This window comes from Alexandromys fortis, unplaced genomic scaffold (assembly GCF_014885135.2).
Source record: "Alexandromys fortis isolate MF-2015 unplaced genomic scaffold, M_Fortis_MF-2015_v1.1 scaffold_13, whole genome shotgun sequence".
Lineage (NCBI taxonomy): Eukaryota > Metazoa > Chordata > Mammalia > Rodentia > Cricetidae > Alexandromys > Alexandromys fortis.
Genome location: NW_026067908.1, coordinates 4060068 through 4080457, shown reverse-complemented (window position 1 = coordinate 4080457; position 20390 = coordinate 4060068). Strand labels below are relative to the sequence as shown.

At 41.2% G+C, this 20390-nt stretch overlaps 1 protein-coding gene across 1 annotated transcript; it reads right to left on the bottom strand.

Annotated features, from left to right (window-relative positions):
* Positions 1-434: 434 nt before the first annotated feature.
* Positions 435-20386, bottom strand: Prpf38a (pre-mRNA processing factor 38A). The gene is made up of 10 exons (XM_050136361.1): positions 20117-20386; positions 19360-19519; positions 17388-17509; positions 15053-15138; positions 11617-11727; positions 8926-9038; positions 8274-8300; positions 8104-8201; positions 7641-7689; positions 435-5755 (listed from the first exon to the last, which is right to left on the bottom strand). The coding sequence occupies exons 1-10, from the start codon at positions 20244-20246 to the stop codon at positions 5713-5715; spliced, it is 939 nt and encodes a 312-aa protein (XP_049992318.1). The 5' UTR covers positions 20247-20386; the 3' UTR covers positions 435-5712.
* Positions 20387-20390: the final 4 nt, after the last annotated feature.

The following is a 20390-nucleotide window of genomic DNA, read 5'->3' as shown; positions in this document are numbered from 1 at the left end:
GACAGAAGCAGGTACCATGTCCATTTTATCATCGAAATGAAAACTGCAGAGCAGAACAGTGAAGCGAAATAGAAAGGCAACAATGTCATGCTACAGTTTGACTCAAAGTAGATGAGTTGCAGATAGCTTTCCTACTTTGTGCAAGACACTGGGTTCAGTCCCTAGCAATACTTTTCCTCCAGCCCATCCCCACCTCTACAACCCCCCTGTTGCCGCCAGTCTTTTAAAAGGAGAGGAAATTTTTTTTTTGGTGAAGAAATAGTATGTGCCAGACTGTCCATTCGGAGTCCTGGACAGACACTTGCCAGGATTGTTACTTTTTATCAATACTGGTGATCAGTCATTAGTCTTGTAGCTGCTGGGATGTATTCTCAGAAATACATGATGTGGTGATGTCATCATTGTTCAAACATCAGAGTTTGCTTAAACTTAGATCCTGTCAATCAGTTTATTTGGCGTCTTGTTGCAATTAGCAGGCACACAAACATGAGATGTGTGAGGCGGCTCCCAGCAGAATATATCACACCCTTAAAGTAATAGAAACGCTTTTAACTACACAAACATACACTTTATGAACTATACACAAGTGTGGGTGCTGTACCTTTTTATAACTGGCAGTACAATAGGTTTGATAGACTAGCTTCACCAGTGTGTGGTATATAGGTAGTTCTGAGTTAAAACACCTGCAGTACGAATTTTCAGCCCCATCATTATAGGCCATGAAGTTAGTCATCAAGCAAAATGTTTTCATAAAATGTGTGGATATTGAAATTTAGTGGCATATTTTTTAGCTATTCCTTTTACAGTGAGTTAATTTTTTTCCTAGTCCCTAAATTAGATTTGCCAAATAAAACTACAGATGTTTGCAAAAACTAAGTCTAATTTTAAGGATAGAGTGTGTTATTTTTGTTCTGCTTCCTCAGGTGTTTTATTACTTAAATAAGAGACTGGGCTTTTGCTGTATTTTCCACTTGGAATATTCCTTAAATGCTGGTGGTTGAGGATATCCCTGCCATATTTACAGCCCCAAGTTAAGGACAGGTATATTTAATGGTTTTGGTTTTTTACATTAGACTCAAAGTGGTGTCAATTCTTTTGTTAATAATATACCTGATCTCCCCGTACTTCTGTGTTAAAAACAACTTGGAGCATCCTGCAATCCCATCATTCTCTAGGTGGAGGCAGGAGGATTAAGAAATTCAAGGCCTGTCAGGCTTGATGGTGTACAACTTTAATCCTAGTGCCTAGAGGCAGAAGCAGGCAGATCTTGAGTTTGAAGCCAGCCTGATCGACATAGCAAGTTCCCGGCTAGTCAGGGTTACGTAGTGAGCCTCTCTCAAACAACTGGCTAGAAATTCAAGGTCATCCTCTACTACCTAGAGCTCCAGGCCAGCCTGAGCTACAAAAGACTTTAAATAATAAAAATAATTAGATAATATAGTATTTTAAACATTGAAATATTTCATCAAGAGATTAAGAGGATGATATTCTTTTCACTGTTCTTTCTGCTTTTGTGTATATTTAAGATTTTCACCAAAAACAAAAAACCAAAGAAACCCTTTTAAAAATTCCAACAAGGCAGCATGTTAGCTCAGCCCCCCTTTCCTGAAGGCAGCGTATTATTAACCCAGATTTTACTACTCTGACAGTGTAGTAAAACTGTGTTCTAAACTGAGGAACAGAATATAATTTACACAATAGCTCAGTTTTGTCTGAAAAAAGCAGTTAATAGTTAAAAAAAAGATCAGTCCTATACACACTCTTAAAATGATATTTTTTGATAGAATTTGTATGCCATTTGACATGAAGGTGGTTTTACCTTGGCCCATTAAGATTATTAAAACTTGGATGGGCCGGGTGGTAGTGGCACAAGTAGTTAATCCCAGCACTCGGGAGGCAGAGGCTGACAGATCTCTGTGAGTTCAAGGCCAGCCTGGTCTACAAGAGCTAGTTCTAGGGTAGCTAGGGCTGTTACACAAAGAAATCCTGTCCAAATAAATACATAAATAAAAACTAAAAATTGGATGGGCAATAGTGGTGCCCGCCTGTAGTCCCAGCACTTGGGAGGCAAAAGCAGGCAGATCTCATTCAGTTTGGGGGCAGTCTGTACAAAGCAAGTTTCAGGACAGCCAGGACAGTTACACAGTGAAACTCTGTCTTGAAAAACCAAAAATAAATAAGATTATTAAAAATCACACTACTAGCTGCATGTGGTGGCACACACCTTTAAACCCAGTACTTGGAAGACCTGGGCAGGTAGGTCTCTGTCATAGCCAGCCCTGTCTATATACCCAGTTCCAGGCCAGCCAAGGCTGCTATAATAGTGAGGCCCTGTAGACAATTTTGCTGTTTTCTCCTGTAAATAAAATGCATGCATAGTAATGGGAAAATAATGCTGTTTGTTTGTAGATTTACTCTAGTTGAGTAAAAGGATGAACGTTTTTCAAACATTTTCATGTTGGGAGTACAGGTGCCCTGAGTCTAAAAGAGGGTGTTTAATCACCTGAGTTACAGGTGGTTGTGAGCTACTTGATTAGATGCTAGGAAGTGAATTCAGAGTCTCTGCAGGAAGCAGTGTCTTCCATAAAAATGATTCCCAGATAAAACATTAAGCTGCTAACTCACTTTTCCTTGTAAATGATAATGTGATGTGTTTACTGAAAGAAAAGGTGTTAAAGTTTAGGGCTAGTAAGATGACTAAACAGCCACAGTTTAGTTTCTTGATGAAGAAAACAGGGTATCACATATTACTTGTGTGTGCACAGACAAATGTAAAGCAGTAAAATCTGTCAGTTAAGAATTCTATTATGTGGTGAACTTGAATCATTCTAGTGAATTATCATAAGTGCATATGCACAACGCTTTTATAAAGTGTGCTTATGTGCTGTCTTAAACACAGCTACGGAACCCATGCTTATCTCCTGGAAACGAATTCACTAGACTTAGAAGACGGCTAGGAAATTGAAATGACAACTGTTTCTCCATACAAGAAAGCCAAATTTCAAGATTGCTCTCAAGACTAAGGACAGTTATATAAAACAGAAGATGCAACTTTCATTTTGCTTGCTTCATGTTTCTCTTAGAAGTCAGTATGCTTAATATAAAAAGAAATGAACAAAACCTTTTTTTTCCTTCACCCTTATTATTGGATATGTATATGCTGGTTGCATGTGAAGAGCCAAGGAGTGGAGTGACTTAACCTCATATGACCCAGGGTGCAGTTCTCTGGTCTTTGTTTAAGACTCATATCACACTACTGGGCAGTAACAGAAAGAGGTCAATGAGGCTACATTGGGTTGTTCTAATACAAATCTGCCACTTTTCCCTCAGAAAACACATCTTGCTTAATTTATTAATGTTAAAGTCCTTGTGTTCTATGTAAGCTTTTAAGGAACTGGATTTCAAATTGTGGAAAGTGAAATCCACATAGTGGTTTAAAAATCTTAACTATAAGAACTGGAACAATGGCTCCATGGTTAAAAGCATTTGAGCTCAGTCATGAGGAGTAGGGTTTGGACCCCAGCTCCCAAGTCAGGTTACTCACAAATGAAATCACCAGCTTCAGGTGATCCAACACCTTTTTCTGGCCCCTATCAGCACCTGTACACGTATTACCTCTGCACTAAGAGACATGCACATACACGAATCTTTTAAAAAAAAATTCTTAGTAAAACTAATATGAATACATTTTGCATTATTTGATTTTTTTTGTTTGTTGTTTTCCTGAGAAAGGGTTTCTTTGTGTAGCTCTGGCTGTCCTGGAACTCAGAGATCTGCCTTGAACTTAGAGATCTGCCTGCTTCTGCCTCCTGAATTCTGGGATTAAAGGCGTGTGCCACCACCACATGGCCTGCATATTTTTTCTTAAAGCCTGTTTCAGCACAAAGAATATATGCATGTGTACAGCTGAGATGTAAAACATATTTCTAAGACTATGTTGTAACCTAAGAATTTCAAAGCTACCATTCAAAGGCCTCATGTAATAATAAGTAAAACAGGTGACAAATCTATCCTTCAAATGTCATCTCTGTAATTCTGTGGTTTGTCAGAATTGTCTTCAATATTCAACATATCCTACTCACCCTTATTTTTATTTCCTTTGTTCTAACTAAGTAGCAGGAATGGTATGCTTCTTGCTGCCCATGGATCCAGATTCTACCATATCTAACGTATACTTTTGGAAAGGTTTCTCTTAAAATATTGTTGGGTCTTTCTGTTGTAAGTTTATTACTTAAATTTACCTTAATATTAAAACTTAAACTGATGGTGCTTGGTTGGCCCATGAATCATTTTGCCAGAGGCATCTTTTTCCACCTAAATCACCTCAGTAAGAAATTACTAGGAATCTCTACCAGACCTGAGTGGAGATATATTTAATTTTAAAAGCCACAAAATATAGTTGTAGCTATAAGCTATAATAGGTCTTACAACTTTATTAATTCCCTTATTAATTTAGGTATCATGGTTAGAGGAATCAGCAAAGAATATGAAAGTGCAAATTGATAAAAACTGCTTTAATATTGCTACAGAAGTTCCCCAATCAACAGCAAACAATAGAAATGTTTATCCTAGGACCAGCTATGACTTCCTGAGAAGCTGGATCCTATAAGGCAGCTGGTCTTTACAGTTCTTCCTAGGCTTATAGTGACAAGAAGTCAGTCATTTCTACCCTCTTAAAGGAGGAAGGTAAGTACAGGCAGAAGGAATTGTTTTAGCTAATACAATAATACTCTCTAATATCAGTATTAAGCCTATGGACTTAGTAAAGCTTTTATTTTGCTTCTATATCTTCAGACCCTTCAGTGTCCTTGACCTACTGATTCTACCTTTGTGAATGGCTCATTCCAGTATTTACTAGGTGACCTGTATTACTAGTCACAAATGTTGGCATTGCCTATGGTGCTGCTGTTCTTAAATCTACTGATACTCCCTGGGCAACTAACCGTCTTTGACAGTTGTCAGTTCTGGCCTAGATCATCACGCTGAACCCTACTAGTCCCTCTTTCTATCCATGTAGAAATACTGCAGCGTCTTAAACAGAGTGTGTCACTTTCGTTACCGTCACAACCCTCTCACAGCAACCTAGGTGAAAACTACACAGCGTTCTGCTTCAGCCTGTGCTGACATTACAGGTGTGAACCACCATACCTGGCTTGTATAAAGGATGTTAATTGCAATCATGTTGAATTGTTTAATGAAACTGAATTAAAAAAAATACAGAAAAACTTTCACGTTTGAATGTATTCTGTTCTTACAAAACCGCTAACTAGTAACTGTTTATTGTTACTGCTGCTGTCTGTAGTCAGTGCTTCACTAGCTGGGTCGAAGCAGCATAAACCATTGCACTAGAGATAAATGACAACTGCATCAGGTTTAATTACAAATAAGAAAAGAGTCTCCCGTGAACTACATCTCTTCATTGTCCTGAATCTCCCCAACTCCCAGGTCCTCTCTAACCTTGGTAAGTATGAATACCATAGTTGGTTAGGTCAAAACCTGACCTTGATTTGGTCAAAGACATCCTTCAAAGATGTTGATTATAATTCAAAGAGATACAAAACCTAGCACCTCTATAATGTTAAAATAAAAACAAAACAAACAAGAACTTGATTTTTAAAAACCCCAATACTCATAGCTGTCTGATCTTGAACATTTCCCTTTAACAGATATTCTCATATTCACAGGAAGCCATCTGGACTAAAAATGAATCCATTACTCATTTCCTCTCCGGCTCTTCTTGTGGCTTTTCTTAGACCTGAAATGAGATGATAATAAACCATTAAATTAAGGAGCAAACAAGGAAGACAGACATTCATCGTATGCTGACAATGATGAATAAAGATGATGCAAACTAATTAGGTGCACTTTGTGTGTTTTGTTGACGGCCTCCCACTTTTGCCTCCCCGGTGCTGAGATTACAGGTGTTTATCACCTTACCCAGCACAAATTTATTTGTGTGTGTGTGTTGCATGCCTGCAAATGTGCACATGCGCTGAGTGCATACACGTGTAGAGGCTGGACTCTGACCCCGTGTCTTCCTCGAGTGCTCTTTTGAGGCAGCATGTGCTGCTTAGTTTTATTTTATCAACTTGACACTCGGCTGGGAAAAGGAATCTCAACTGAGGATTTCTCTACATTAGACTGGCCTTGGCCATGTCTGAGAGGTTGTCTTGAATGATGTAGGAGGGCCTAGTCCACTGAGGGTAGCACCATCACAAGGTAGTTGGGGCTAGGCTGTGTAAAACTAGCCAGAGCGCAAGGAAGTAAGCAGCTTTCCACCATGGTTCCTGCTTGAATCCCTCCCTACCCTGACTTTCCTCAATCACAGACCGTTACCTGGAAGTATAATTTGAAATAAACCTATTGCTTTGGGTCATGTTGTCTATCCCAGTAACAGAAAACAAGACAGATATCACAATGGAAACTATAGCTCAAAATGAAGCTAGTCTAGACAACCAGCTTGTTCTGAGGATCCTATTCATAGTACTGGGATTCAAGGCAGTGAAAATCACCTGCCTAGCTTTTTAAGTGGTTTCTGAGGATTTGGACCCCTTTGCACAGCAAGCACTTTTTCCTTTGAGCCACTGAGATCCTATCAGGATATTTTTTGTTTTTGTTTTTAATGGTTCTGAACAGCACTATGAGCCAAGGATGATATTTAGAATTTGCCACCAAACAACTGCTTCATAGGTTAAGAATGTACCTAATGGGGTACATGGCCCACAACGTTCTAATAAAGATGAATTAAAAATGACTTGTTCAAGGACTCAACTGTAAAGTTTTAAATGTTAGTTCTTAGGCTAGAGATGGCTCAGTGGTTAAGAGCAGGCACTGGTATAGAGGACCTAAGTTCAGTTCTCAGCACCCACATTGCTTGGCTCACAAAAAATACATACGCAGTTCCTAGGGATTCTATACTTTTGGCCTCCACTGGCATCTTATGTGTATGCAGATAAACACATATACACAATTAAAAATAAAAAAGCCCAGAACCACTGAGACCACCATTCAAAGTTTTTAATTCCAAGAAGGGAAACAAGGTGCAAAAGAAATTGGCAGGGGAGGAGGGGAGCCTATTTTACCTTGTAATGAACTACAATACCCACATCAAAACAAAATTCCCCATCTAGGTTATATTTAAAACTTTAACTAGTGAATAAAGATTTGAATGTGTGCATGTGCACACGTGGAAGCCAGAGGTAAACATCGAGTGTCTTTCTAACTCACTCTCCACTTTTTTTTTTTTTTAAGATTTATTATGTATACAACATTCTGCCCCAATATTTGCCCACACGCCAGAGGAGGGCACCAAATTTCAGTACAGAAGGTTGTGAGCCACCATGTGGTTGCTGGAAATTGAACTCGGGACCTCTGGAAGAGCAGCCAGTGCTCTTAACCTCTGAGCCATCTCTCCAGCCCCCTCCACTTTATTTTTTGAGACAGAGTCTCACTGAACTTGAAGCTGGCTGATTGGCAAATTCAATGGGTCTGTCTTCCTCTCCAGCAGTAAGATTTCAGGCGCTTTTAACACAGGTGTTATGGGTTGAATTCCAATTCTCATGCTTGCATGAGAAGCACTTTACCCAATGAGCCACCTTCCCAGCCCAGAATTATTCTTACAGTAGAGGTTTAACTCGTACCTTTCAGGAGACTTTGAGTGACTCCTATGTCTGTGACTACGGTGGTGACCTAGGGAAAAAAAGGTCGTTGGATGAGAGTTTTTGTTTTCTTATTTGTAGGCTATTATTCTCACCTCCCCCAATTCCTTTCACTCACTAGGCTTTGTTGGCCTAGTCTGAGGACACCACTCACTATTACACCTCTTTTGGTTGTTAGTTGTGGCAGGGAATGCAGTAGTGACTTCACAAAACATTACCTCAGGCTTTGACCGATATTATACCAGGTCTTATTTCTACAATTTTGGATAAAAACAAATAACTGTAATCCCTCACTCGAGTCTAATGAGTACTCTCACTTCTGAATCCCATGCCCATCTATCTCCTTTCCTGTTAGGAGTGCCGTTATATATTTGTGTTGAAGGATCTTAATGCTCCTTTTAGATTTCTTTACTAAGACAAGCAGGAAAGAGCCCAAATACTATACCTGGGGATTTAGAGCGGGATCTGTGTCGTCTGTCTCGGGACCTGCTTCGATGGCGTCGTGGACTCTTGCTCCTATGTCTTTCTCGGCGGGGAGAAGGGCTATGGAAAAAACAGCCAGCTCAGCACGGTCCCTTCTCAGAACCCTCTTGTTAGAAATGACTCAGGACCTACCTTCTCCTTTTGGGGGATCTACTTCGCCTGTGGGAAGAGGAAGAGCAGGTTAGTGCACTGGATCTTGTAAATAACAAAAATAAACACATAAAATTTACTCGTTCTGGTTTTTTTTTTTTTTAAAAGAGGGGAGGAGTGCCAGGGACTGAACAATGGCCCCTGACCTGATTCTTTCTTGTATCTATGTCTTAAATGTAGTACATGTCAACTTCTAACACTCTAGCTGTGCAATTTAGTTTTACCAAGGTGATAATAACAGACATACATATACGAGAAAAACACTTGCAGGAAGGATCTGTTGTGTCTTGTATTCTGTCACCATCTTCAAAACATAACCAACTTAACCTACTGGAGGACGGGAGGCACAGAGAAGCTCTACTAGCCATCCTTATTAAGGTTACTCTACTCTCTGGGAAATACATTAATCACAACAGGTAAGCAAAGAAACTCAATTGTATATCCAAGGCTAGCTTAATTCACTGACCACAAGCTAAGATTAAAGAAATGGCCTTTTCCCTCTGCCAATGAGGTTTTATGGGTGATGATGATTCAGTAGGAACAAGGAAACAGATACCCTGGCAAACATCTCTATAGGCTAATACTTTTCCTTCCCTGGAAGTCAGATTCCTAGGCTGTAGTGTTCTAGCCCTACCTCCTGGGAGACCGACTCCGACTCCTCCTGTAGCGCAGTGCAGGAGAGCGTCGTGGCTTGTCCAAGTCTCGGTAGCTTCTTCGTCGGTGATCCGGTGATGGTACTCTTTCCAGCTTGAAACAAGATGGATGAGTATTGGCTTTTACTAAAGGAAGTCACGCAAGAACACAGCTATGGTTCCCTCCCTAATCTGTTCCAATGGACATCTTTTAAATGACTCTACAATTGTGATTTGATTACATAAATGGGTAGTCTTAGTGACAAAAAGAATTACCAGGCGAGGTGGTGGTGGCGCACACCTTTAATCCCAGCACTTGAGAAGCAGAGGCAGGCGGATCTCTGAGTTTGAGGCCAGCCTGGTCTACACAGAAAAACCCTGTCTTAAAAAAAGAATTAACCAATATCAGCCTATGAATGTGAGTACAGTAGGAAAAAATAGTGCGAGCGGTGGTGGTGCACGCCTTTAATCCAAAGCACTCAGGAGACAGAGGCAGGCAAATCTCGGATTTCAAGGTCAAGCTGGTCTACAAAACAAGTTCTAGGACAATAAGGGACACAGAGAATCCATTCAGTCTTGAAAAAGGCTTATTTCCGTAAACAGGATATCCAGTGTCGGTGTCTCACAGTAACCTATAAGCTCCCTTGCAGGGGAACCCAACACCTCTGGTCTCTGAGGGCACCTGCATTCATGTGCACATACCCAGACACATACACAGAAATAGAAATAAGAGAGATAAAGAGAGAATAAAGAATGGAGCAAAAATAGGAAAGCCGCTACTGAAGAAGAGCAGAAGAGACATCTGCTGTTCTAAGTATCAAGATGTTGGTCAAGATGTACTAGGAAGCTATACAGTTGGGGCAGGGTCCTACTTGTACACATGTGCCAGCAGAAGAAAATGGTCATAGATGAATGACATTCACAACTTGGAATTGTGCCAAAGATAGAAGTGCAGTGGAGGAAAAGAGATTAAAAAAATAAAATAAAACAAGGGACAGGAATAGATAATTCCAAGTTGAGGAAAAATAGATTACTGTTTCTCCAATAGAAAATCTAATCTGAGGTTAACTTTTTAGTTTTGGAGGCAACTCTGGCTGTTCTGTTTCTGCATCTCTGGAAAGCGAGAATGAAAGGCAGGTGCTGCCATGTGCATCAAGGTTACCATTTCCTTTTATTTTCTTCTACCTCCCCCTCCTTTTTTTTTCTTTTGTTTTTTTGATACAGGGTTTCTCTTGTAAGACTTTAAGACAATCCTGAAGCCATTTTTGACAATTCTGAATCCTCTCAGCCTCTGTGCCATAGTGCTTCCCCTCCTCCCCTGGAACCAAAGACCTAACATCTACACTCGCACGTACTCAGTTCCTGAACAATTACCCATATACTTATGCTTTGTGGTTCAGTCCCCTGGGAAACGGGGTCAAAATGACCTCTTACCTCATCTGATCTGGCAACAGCTCTCCAGTCAATTATTGGTAATAGCCCTTTCAAATAAGCCAATCAGAATAGTCAAAGAACAACCCCCCTTGCTTCTGTGGCCCCTTTAAAAGTAGACTGTACCCGCTATTTGTGGTCCCTCTGCTTCCCGAATGCTGGGGGACCCTGTCATGACAGAATTAATAAAATCCTCATGCTTTTGCATCGGCTGTAGTGTGTGAAATGGTCTCTGGGGGCGACTCCTTCTCGGTGGTTGGACGCCAGAGTCCAACACTCTGTTTAACGGCACTGGCTGTCCTAGAACTCACTTTGTAGACTAGGCTGGCTTCAATCTCACTGAGATCCGCCTGCCTCTGCTTCTCAAGTATTGGGATTAAGGGTGTGCACCACCACCCACCCTTCTGGCACTTTCTAGGAATGTTTCCTAGAATTTAATTACAAATGCTTTAGAGCTCTTTTACTATAAGCTATTTCACGTTATTAATGGCTGCCTGATATCAGGTTAACAATCTGATTCCTCAGTCTCTGACAGTTGGGAGCTTGTTTTCAAGCTTTTCAGCACTGTGATTATAGTTCTGACAACATGGCTCTGCAGCAGCTAACTTCCCTCTAGAGGATGTTCAAGCCTTTCCCCCTAAATGTAATAGCTACCATACATTTGCAATTATGTGTAAATATACTCTGAGACCTTATACAGCAGTGTCCAGAGAAAAGTACTATTACCTTCGAGACTGGATTCAATCCCTCACTCAATGGGGGGTAGGGGCAAGGGGGATCATGACTGTTAGGCTCACACCACTGCTATGACAGAGCTGAGGCATTCAAGCCAAGGGATATTTTACTCTAAAGGGCATTATAATAAGAAGATAAACTCTCCTTTTTTGCGCACAGGGCTGTGTTCCTAGCATCCCTGAGGCAGATCTGAAATGGCTATCTAGCCACGTCCACACAATAGGGCCCTCCTTCTCCCCAAAATAATTATTTCATGAAGGATTTGAAGAGGCTGGGTGGTGGTGGCACATGCCTTTGATCCCAGCACTCAGGAGGCAGAGGCAGGTGAACTTCTGTTGAGTTTGAGGCCATCCTGGTCTACAGAGTGAGTTTCAGGACAGCCAGAGCTACATAGAGAAACCCTGTCTAGAAAAACAAACAAAACAAAAAAGTAATAATAAAAGGTTATCATTAATTTAAAACTTAAAGCTTGAAAAATAAGGGCTATTTCCTTTCTTCCTAGCCCTTAAAGCTTTCATATGCCTTACCTTCTCATCTTCCTCTTCCTCCTCTTCACTGGACTCTACGTCATCCATGTCCTCTTCTAGAGCACTAACTCGAGGCTCCAGTTGCTCAGCTTCCTCCAGTACATAGCGTTTCTACAGAGAACACAGTAAAGGTAAGTCACTGCTGCTTCCTCCAGTCCTGATGGCAACACTGAGCTTCTGGGGTTGACAGAAAGGCTGTGAAGCAACAGCTCAGGTATAGTAAGTCGTATTGCACCTCAAGACTTCCCTCAGAAGCTAATATCCCTGGCACGTATATGCTCTTTTAAGTTCCACTACAAATATAAACAATGCTGACGAGAACAGGCTCATTTTCAATTGGTTCTACTTCCTGTGGTCTTATAAGGTCACTAGAATGTCAATCAGTATCTATGTAGTCAAAAATTAACCTCAGGGCTGGAGAGATAATTTAGCAATGAAGAACAAACACTTGCTGCACTTGGAGAGGACCAGAGTTCAGTTTTCAATACCTGTCTACATGGTGGCTTACCAGCTCCAGAGGATCCATCCCAATGCCCTCTTCTTGCATTCTCTGGTAGGTGAGAACTGAATCTCAAAAATTGTGCTCTATGGGCTGGAGAGATGGCTCAGAGGTTAAGAGCAATGACTGCTCTTTCAGAGGTCCTGAGTTCAATTCCCAGCAACCACATGGTAGCTCACAGCCATCTGTAATGAGATCTGGTGCCCTCTTCTGGAATGTGGGCATACATGGAATCTTTAAAAAAAAAAAAATTGTCCTCTAGCCCTTACTTGCCTTGGTGAGCACTCTACTAATAATAATTAGTAAAAATAAAATTAATTGAAAAACAAATGTTTTAATTTTATAAAGACAAATTAGTTAATTTGTGTGATACATGTACATAAATGTATGAATATCTGTGCCCATGCTTACTTGTGGAAGGCCAGAACAGGACGTGGGCACCTTTTGTTGCTCTCCATCTTGCTGCATGGAGACAGTCTTTCCCTGAACTGGAAGCTTGCCATTTGGCTACGCTATCTGGCAAGGAAGTTTCCTGCCTGCCAAGCTTGGGCAGTGGGCACTTAGCAGCCATGCTTTTTACATTGGTGCTGGGGATTTGAATTGAGTCCTCATGTTTACAGAACAAGCACTCTTAACCATTGAGCCATTTTCCTAGCACAGACTTGTTTTGCTTTTTGGTATTTTTTGTTTGTTTGTTTTCACTGTTTTTTGAGATAGGGTTTCACAATGAAGGCTTGGTTGTCCTAGAACTATACAAGGATGGCCCCACATTTAGAGATTGCTTCCCAAGTTCTGCGATTAAAGGCTGTGCCCCAATCTTTTCAGTGGAGGCTTTTTTTTCTTTCAATACTTAAAAACTTTATCTGTGAGTGTGAGCACGTATGCCAAAGCAGAGGAAGACCTGTGTCATGGTTTGCCTCCACTCTGTCTAGTGCAGGGTCTTCTTCACTGCGTGTTGTATGAACTCCTGGCAGTTATCCTGTCTTCTTCCATCTCCCTAGTGGCCTGCTAGGATTACTGTGCAAATGCTCGCTCTGTGTGAGTTCTGAGGATCTGTACTCAGGGCGTTAAGACTTGTGCAACAAGTGTTTTACCGACTAAGCCATTTTCTCAGCCCTAAGGGTTTCCCTTTTTCTTTTTTTGTAGATAAGACTTCCTGTGTAGTCACTGGCTGTCTTGAACTCAACATCTGCATGCTTTAGCCACTGGAATACTAGTAATTACGGACATGTGCTATCCTAGTCAACTTGCTTTTTCTGACATACAATGAAAACTGTACTTTTTGTTTGTTTGTTTGTTTTTGTTTTTGGAGACAGGGTTTCCTGTGGCTTTGGAGCCTGTCCTGGAACTAGCTCTGTAGACCAGGCTGGTCTCGAACTCAGAGATCCGCCTGCCTCCCGAGTGCTGGGATTAAAGGTGTGTGCCATCACTGTCAGCAAAATTTAAGTTTTATTATAAAAATACACACTTGAAATTTTCACTACAATCAAGATAGTAAAATCTCTTCCATGCCTGTAAATTGTCCTGTAGGTCTCGTTTCGAGATGTAAGGGAGGAACAGGTGGAGACAGTCACTTAGCTTTCCTTTAGCTAAGACACTAAGCTGAAGCAAGAATAATAAAAACCTAGAGACAGATATTGGGGTTCAACCTGAAGATCAGAAAAGCAAAGCAGTCAGCCACGGGCTTTTATCTCTACCTCAGACCAAAAATGGGCGCGAGATCCTGTCCTGTCTCCACAAACCCTGAAGCCTACACCCCACTGAGTTCCTGTCTCTTCTTCCTTATATTCCTTCTTCACTCAGCCATATCACTCCGATCACTCCGGTCCCAACCTCCGTAGTGCTGGGATCACCCATGTGTGAGCTGTTTCTCTTTTAGACAAATTCAATCTTGTATATCCCAGGGTGGCCTTGAACTAACAGAGATCCAGCTGGATCTGTTTTCTGAGTCCTGGGATTAAAGGTGTGTGTCACCACTCCCTGGCCTGTACTGCCGACTAGTGTGGCTGCTTTGCCTTCTGATCTTCAGGAAAACTTTACTTATTAAAACACAAATAATATAGGACTAATATGAGCAGAATGATTTCTTGATTCCTTCCTTCATTGTCTCACTATGTAACCCTGGCTAGCTTGGAACTTTCTATGTAGATCAAGCTGGCTTTAAACTCATAGGAGAATTGCCTGCCTCTGCCTCCTGAGTGCTGGGGCTGAAAGAACGCACCACCACACCTGGCATATTTTCCTTTGAGTCAAGCTCCCCACCCCTGCTTTTTTTCTTTTCAACAGGAATTTCCCATGTTATAGATTGGGTTCTATAATAATACATGAACTCAGGTTAAATCCTTATCCAATCAACTCTCCATTACAGCACATTTCATTTAAGGTTACCCACCATATCTTTTTTCTCTTTAAAACTAAAAATGCAGTCTTAGCCAGACATGGTGGTGCAAGCCTATAATCACAGCACCTGAAGACAGGCAAGAGGACAACAACGTTTATATGGTCAGTTCCAGGCCAGTTGTTGCATATCAAGGCTATCAGAAAAACAAAACAAAGCAAGAACACCGGCCACCTCCAACCCTGAAGGGTGCTTCATGGATAGTCCTCACGGGACGTGAGGCAGGATGATAAACAAGATGTTTAAGGGATTGAATGGTCACATTCTTTTTTTCTGTTTCATAGCCTAAGCTCACCAGTTTGAGAAAAGGTACTCCAGCTATAAGACCTGTGATGATATATCCGGAAGAAGAAACGTTCTCTCTAGCTAGTCACTTCCAACGTCCTACCCCGGAAACATTCCCTGCTTCTACCTCATTCCCTTTCTTGTACAAAGTGTGACAGAAAGACTTTTTAAGAAAACCCTTCAGTGTTTTTAGTATGTACTTGTGTTTGTGTGGGAGGTAAAAGGTGACTCTATAGCAGACCCATGTCTCATACCTGTAGCCGGGGTAAAATGATATCACAGACCCTCTCACTGTGCAGAAGTTCATCGATGAACTCATCCACGTGCATCAGTTCAAACTCTGGAAGGTAAAACGATTAGTTCAAGCAACCTGGAAATGATAGACCTAGTTAACCAAAAAGTCAAAGAATCATGAAACTTTCCATGAAGCTCCCTACATGCTCACACCTCTTTATTTCCTTATCTTGGAGATGGGAACTGAACCTGGGGTCCTGTGCTTACCTAGCCAGTGCTCTGCCACTGAGCTAAATCCCCAACCTCTTTAAACATTTTTAATTATTTATTTTTTATTTACTGCGTGTGCATGCTCTTGCACAGTGCATGTGTGGAGGTTAGAGGGAAACTGAGTCGTTCTCTCCTTCAATCATCTGGGTCCCAGGCCTAAGTCAGACTCGACAGGAGGTGCCAGCCCAATCAAGCCTCTTTAGAAACAAGGAACTAAGAGATGAATAAGGCTGTTCCAATAATAAAAGATCAGCTGTGGGTATAGTTCAGTGGTAAGGAACTTGCCTTGTATATATGAAGTTCTAGGTTCAATTCCTATCAAACATCACAAAACAAAACAAAACAAAACAAAACAAAACAAAAAATTGGAGACACAAACATTAAAGCACAAATAGTGCTTTATGAATTATGTAGGATAACACTGAATGGATAAGTCAAGATTATATATCCAAAGTTAACACTAATAAGTCACTTAGTTGTAATTTCTCCCATTAACCTACAATGTCCCCGAATATATAATATTTCTATTTTAGGGGTCCGTGGTGTAGCCCAGCAGATAAGAGCACTTGCCACACAAGCCTGATCATCTGAGTTTGATCCCAGGAACCACAGTGGGAAAATATGTCCAATTCTTAGATTTATCTTTTGACTTCAACACATGCACCATAGCACATGTGCTTATTACAAACACAGACACACACAAGAAATAAAATATTAAAACAAAGAATATTTCATTTTTCACAGCACAAAAAGGACACGTTTTTTAGAATCCTTACTGCTATTATCTTAGTTTTATAGTTCTCAACAAGGGACTTTGCAGACCTCTGTCACCCCACTTAAAGGAGGTCTAGGTGTGTCCACTAGGGAAGGTACAGGGACGCTGCCTACATGTCGTCATGTGCAGACTACCAAAGCCTAAAATGTCAAGGCTTGGAGAAATCCCATCTTAGTTTACCACAATATAAGGAACTTGTTCAAAAATGACCACAGTCATATCCATCTGTTCACCATGTTGCTTCCAGTGCCTGGCATAACATCAATTCTCAATACACATTAGTTCAGTGAAGAAATATGATAAACAAGTTTAAAGTGCAATACAGATTGAGAAGGCCTAAGACAAAACAACTAAATCCTTAACGATCTTAAGTCTGAAACTTTTTTGAACATGGACATGACATTCACCACGTTTTGGATTTTGAAGAATTTGAGGTTTCTGACAGTTTTTACAACTATTGCAAAATCTAAAATGCACTAAAGCCTACAACACTCTGGCTCTAAGTCATTTTGAATAAGGAATATTCAACTTATATTAAATTTCAATCTTCTATATTCCTAAAAAGAAAGGTGTGTCTCCAATTAAGAGGTTCTGTTTGTATTACCACAAACCCTTTCTTAACATATAAGGTGTATCTCTGAGGGCAAGGCCTGGAGCTCAGTGGCAGAACACAGATCTCACATGCATGATGTGGTTCACTTCTCCAGTACGCACCCCCGCCCCCCAAACAAAGACAGGCATGGTCATGCACACCTGTAATTCCCATATTCAGGAGGCAGAGACCAGAGAATCAGAAGTTTGAAGTCCTCCTTAGCTACACAGTGTTGAAGGTCCACTTGGGCCACATGCCTTCAAGACAAGACAAAACAAAACCAGGGTGTATGTATAAAACATATAGAGATATCTCTGTCCTTGGATAAGCTTAGTATTTTCAGTGGAGTACCTACATGAACAACACAGGTCCATTTAGTCTACAAAGTATAACATCGAGTAGCCTACAGGGGAAAAAAGTGAAGCTGTGGTATTTGGAAAATGACTTTGGGCAGGCTAAGTCAGGTTTTATAGAGAGACCAATTTGAAGCTTCTAGACCTTGTGGATGGAGTAGGTGTGGAAGGTCAATCTGACGGGAAAGGGAGGCAGTCATGTGCACAAGGGTTCAGGCTAACCAGATGCTATGCGTCCAGTGAGGGAGACGGAGACAGCAACGATGCAGATGAAGAGGAGCATTCGGTGTTGGTGAACACGAGTGGAGACACAGGAGAATACAAGGGGCCGAGGAAAACAGTCTAGAGACTTGTACCATACTCACCCCCATTTCGGTTCTGGCTTTTGATTTTTCGATAGTCGTTGTATAAAGGCTCCAAGTACTTGTAGCAATCAATTGCAGTTCCTGTCAGCCGCATGTAAAGTGCCCCCAACATCCGGACATACCTAACAGAGAGAGGACATTGAAACAACAGGCCAGCCTAAGAGTTTCTGAGTTCTATAACTAGCTTTTCTCATGACAATATTAGATAAAAGTTTTCTGGTTTGGTTTTCTTGTTATCAGATAATAAAGCCATAATTTCTGGGTGGTGACAGCGCACACCTTTAATCCCAATACTCGAGAGGCATAGGCAGGCAGATCTCTATGAGTCTGAGGTCATCCTGGTCTACAGACTGAGTTCCAGGACAGCCAGGGTTGTTGCACAGAGAAACCCGTCTTGAAAACAAAACAAACAAACAAACAAACAAAAAGCCATAATTTTGAAGGTAGCATAGAAGAGATGATGGCTAAAATATGGAAACCCAATGAACTTCCTAATCAATTACTAGCTGTGGAGATTGGTATATGTTGCTCAACTTTCAGATATATCATGTGTAAAACTTCACAGAATTGGCTTAAGATTCCAAAAAGATAATAAATTTAGCAACACAAAGGTTTTTTTTTTTTTTTTTTTTTTTTTTTTTTTTTGTTTTTTCGAGACAGGGTTTCTCTGTGGCTTTGGAGCCTGTCCTGGAACTAGCTCTGTAGACCAGGCTGGTCTCGAACTCACAGAGATCCGCCTGCCTCTGCCTCCCGAGTGCTGGGATTAAAGGCCTGCGCCACCACCGCCCGGCAACAAAAAGTATTATATACATTTTATAACAATGTTAGAACAAGCATATATTGCTATAAATGTAAGTTCTGGAAAAAGGTCAAAGTCATAGAAGTTAAAATTCTGATTCCGTACATTACTTTGACAGCAGACATGTAACTTGTTTTCTCAACTTCTATAATGGAGAAGCCATAGCCTAACTAACTGCCTTGGTGCCATAAACAAACGTAAGGGAACTATATTAGGACACAAGCATGTTAAGTCCTTACAGCATAAGCTATTCTTCTAGTTATTTTTTTTTGGTAATATTTCTTCTTTTTCCTTATCTCATGTTTCTGAATCCTTACTCAAATCTCCATTTGAAATTCAAGCTTCATCACGGAAGAGCAGTATATAAAGAATATGCATCTGACACGAGTTGTACCTGTGGCCCAGCACTCGGGAGGCAGAGGACAGAGAACTGCCATAAATACAAGGTCAGTCAGGATACACCGTGAGGCACTATCTCAATTAAAGAACAAACCCAGAGCCCAGCATTTGTTCTACTACCAAGCTGTACCTCAGCCCCAGACCTGCCACTTAACTGTTGCCCGTCCTTAGGCAAACCACTTAACCATCTCTCTGGGCCTTAGCTTCTTCCCATGTAAAATGCCATCATATTTTTAAAGCAATAGTGTGAACACAAAATGAATCACTTTATATAAAGCCCCTAAAACAAATCATGGTACACGATCAGCTATTATACCTGGCTCTAAACGCCTAGAGAACGGATACTATGGAGCAGCTAATTTTCTTTGCCATGCGTCTGTAAGCTTAACAAATTAAAGGTAACAGTCAACAGGTGTCTGGATAAGATACCAGTCAAAGTCTGGATAAGATACAGCTCTAACCCGTTAACTAAAATCCTCTGTTGTGTGACCCCCCTCATCTATTGTCTACCAACATTTTTTTGAGATAGTGTGTGTGTGTGTGTGTGTGTGTGTACATGTACATATATTTGTGTATATTTATGTCATTTGTGAAATGCTTTTGGGGGAAGGGGAAGCTACCGAGACTGATGAAAGTAGAAGGTGTACGGAACCACGACAGTCAAAATACTAGTTCAAGAGCAAAAGCCTGCAATGACACACACAACACCCAGGCAGCTAACAAAGCCCAATTCTGAACCACTGAGAATTTTGCACTAGCCCACATTGTACTCACTTGAAATCTTCATTTTTTATGAACTCAACAATGATGTCTTTCTCAGGTTGAATCTGAAGCATCTTCAAGGTTAAACAGAGGAAAGGAGTTGGCTTTATGTTTCCACCATAGACACCACCCACAAACCTTAACTCCATGGCTTTGTCGACGACAAGTTCAGCTGAAATAACCAAATACAAATAGAGACATCTTAGATATAATATAGATCTTGGCTTTTCTTGGCTGGAAGGTGAAAACGGTTAAAGGTTTAGAGCTCCTAAATAGTCAGCAAGAATGTATTATTAGGAGAACAAGAGCGTATTGACAATAGTAATAGGGATGCCTGCCTGGAACTACCCCACTGAAGAAAGAAATACCCTTTATCCCAGCCCCCATCAATTGTAGTCCGTCAAGGAAGGGTGGGACTCGCGAGTCCCCAGTCTTTATCAAACAAATCGTGGAGAAAAGCGCCTGTCATGACCCCCCAGATGCTGAGCGGTGGTGCCGCACGCCTTTAAACGAGAGGCAGCGGCAGGTGGATCTCTGAGTTCGAGGCCAGCCTGGAATGTCTCAAAGAACCTAACGAAACCCTTCAGCATCAAGAAAGACCCTGTCAGATTTGTCTGTGTCCTGTCTAGTGCAAGTCTAGGCACCGAGCAGTTTATGTGAAGGGCTGACATACTCTTCTCCAGGACTAGCACCCGAAGGTCTATCTTTCCTCACTGAGTCAGAAGAAACCAGCCGCAAGCCGAGACGCGGGTCGCGCGTGGTCACTCACCCGTAAGTCCAAAGCACTCTTCTTTCCAGTACTTTGATTCATAGATTCGCGTCCGAATGATCTTCTCCACCAGATACTGAGGGTTGGTGCCATGGATGCTGTGCGCATCCTTGACCGTACGGTTCGCCATTTTAGAACGCTTTCAATTCTATTTCCGTCGGCTTCTTCAATACGTCACATCCAGGTTTCAAAAAAGACGTCTGGCGGCTGGAGAAGCGCTTCTAACAGCAGAAAGCGAACAGCTTGGAACCGGAAAGTGCGGCGCAGAACAATT

What these genes read in the sequence shown, in the direction of transcription:
- Prpf38a (XM_050136361.1), bottom strand. Translation starts at nt 20,246, where the DNA reads ATGGCGAACCGTACGGTCAAGGATGCGCACAGCATCCATGGCACCAAC. An exon ending in AGGAAGAGGAAGATGAGAAG is followed by an intron (nt 9,039 to 11,616) that starts GTAAGGCATATG and finishes TCTTGTTTCAAG; the next exon opens with CTGGAAAGAGTACCATCACC. An exon ending in CGGAGTCGGTCTCCCAGGAG is followed by an intron (nt 8,301 to 8,925) that starts GTAGGGCTAGAA and finishes CTCTTCCCACAG; the next exon opens with GCGAAGTAGATCCCCCAAAA.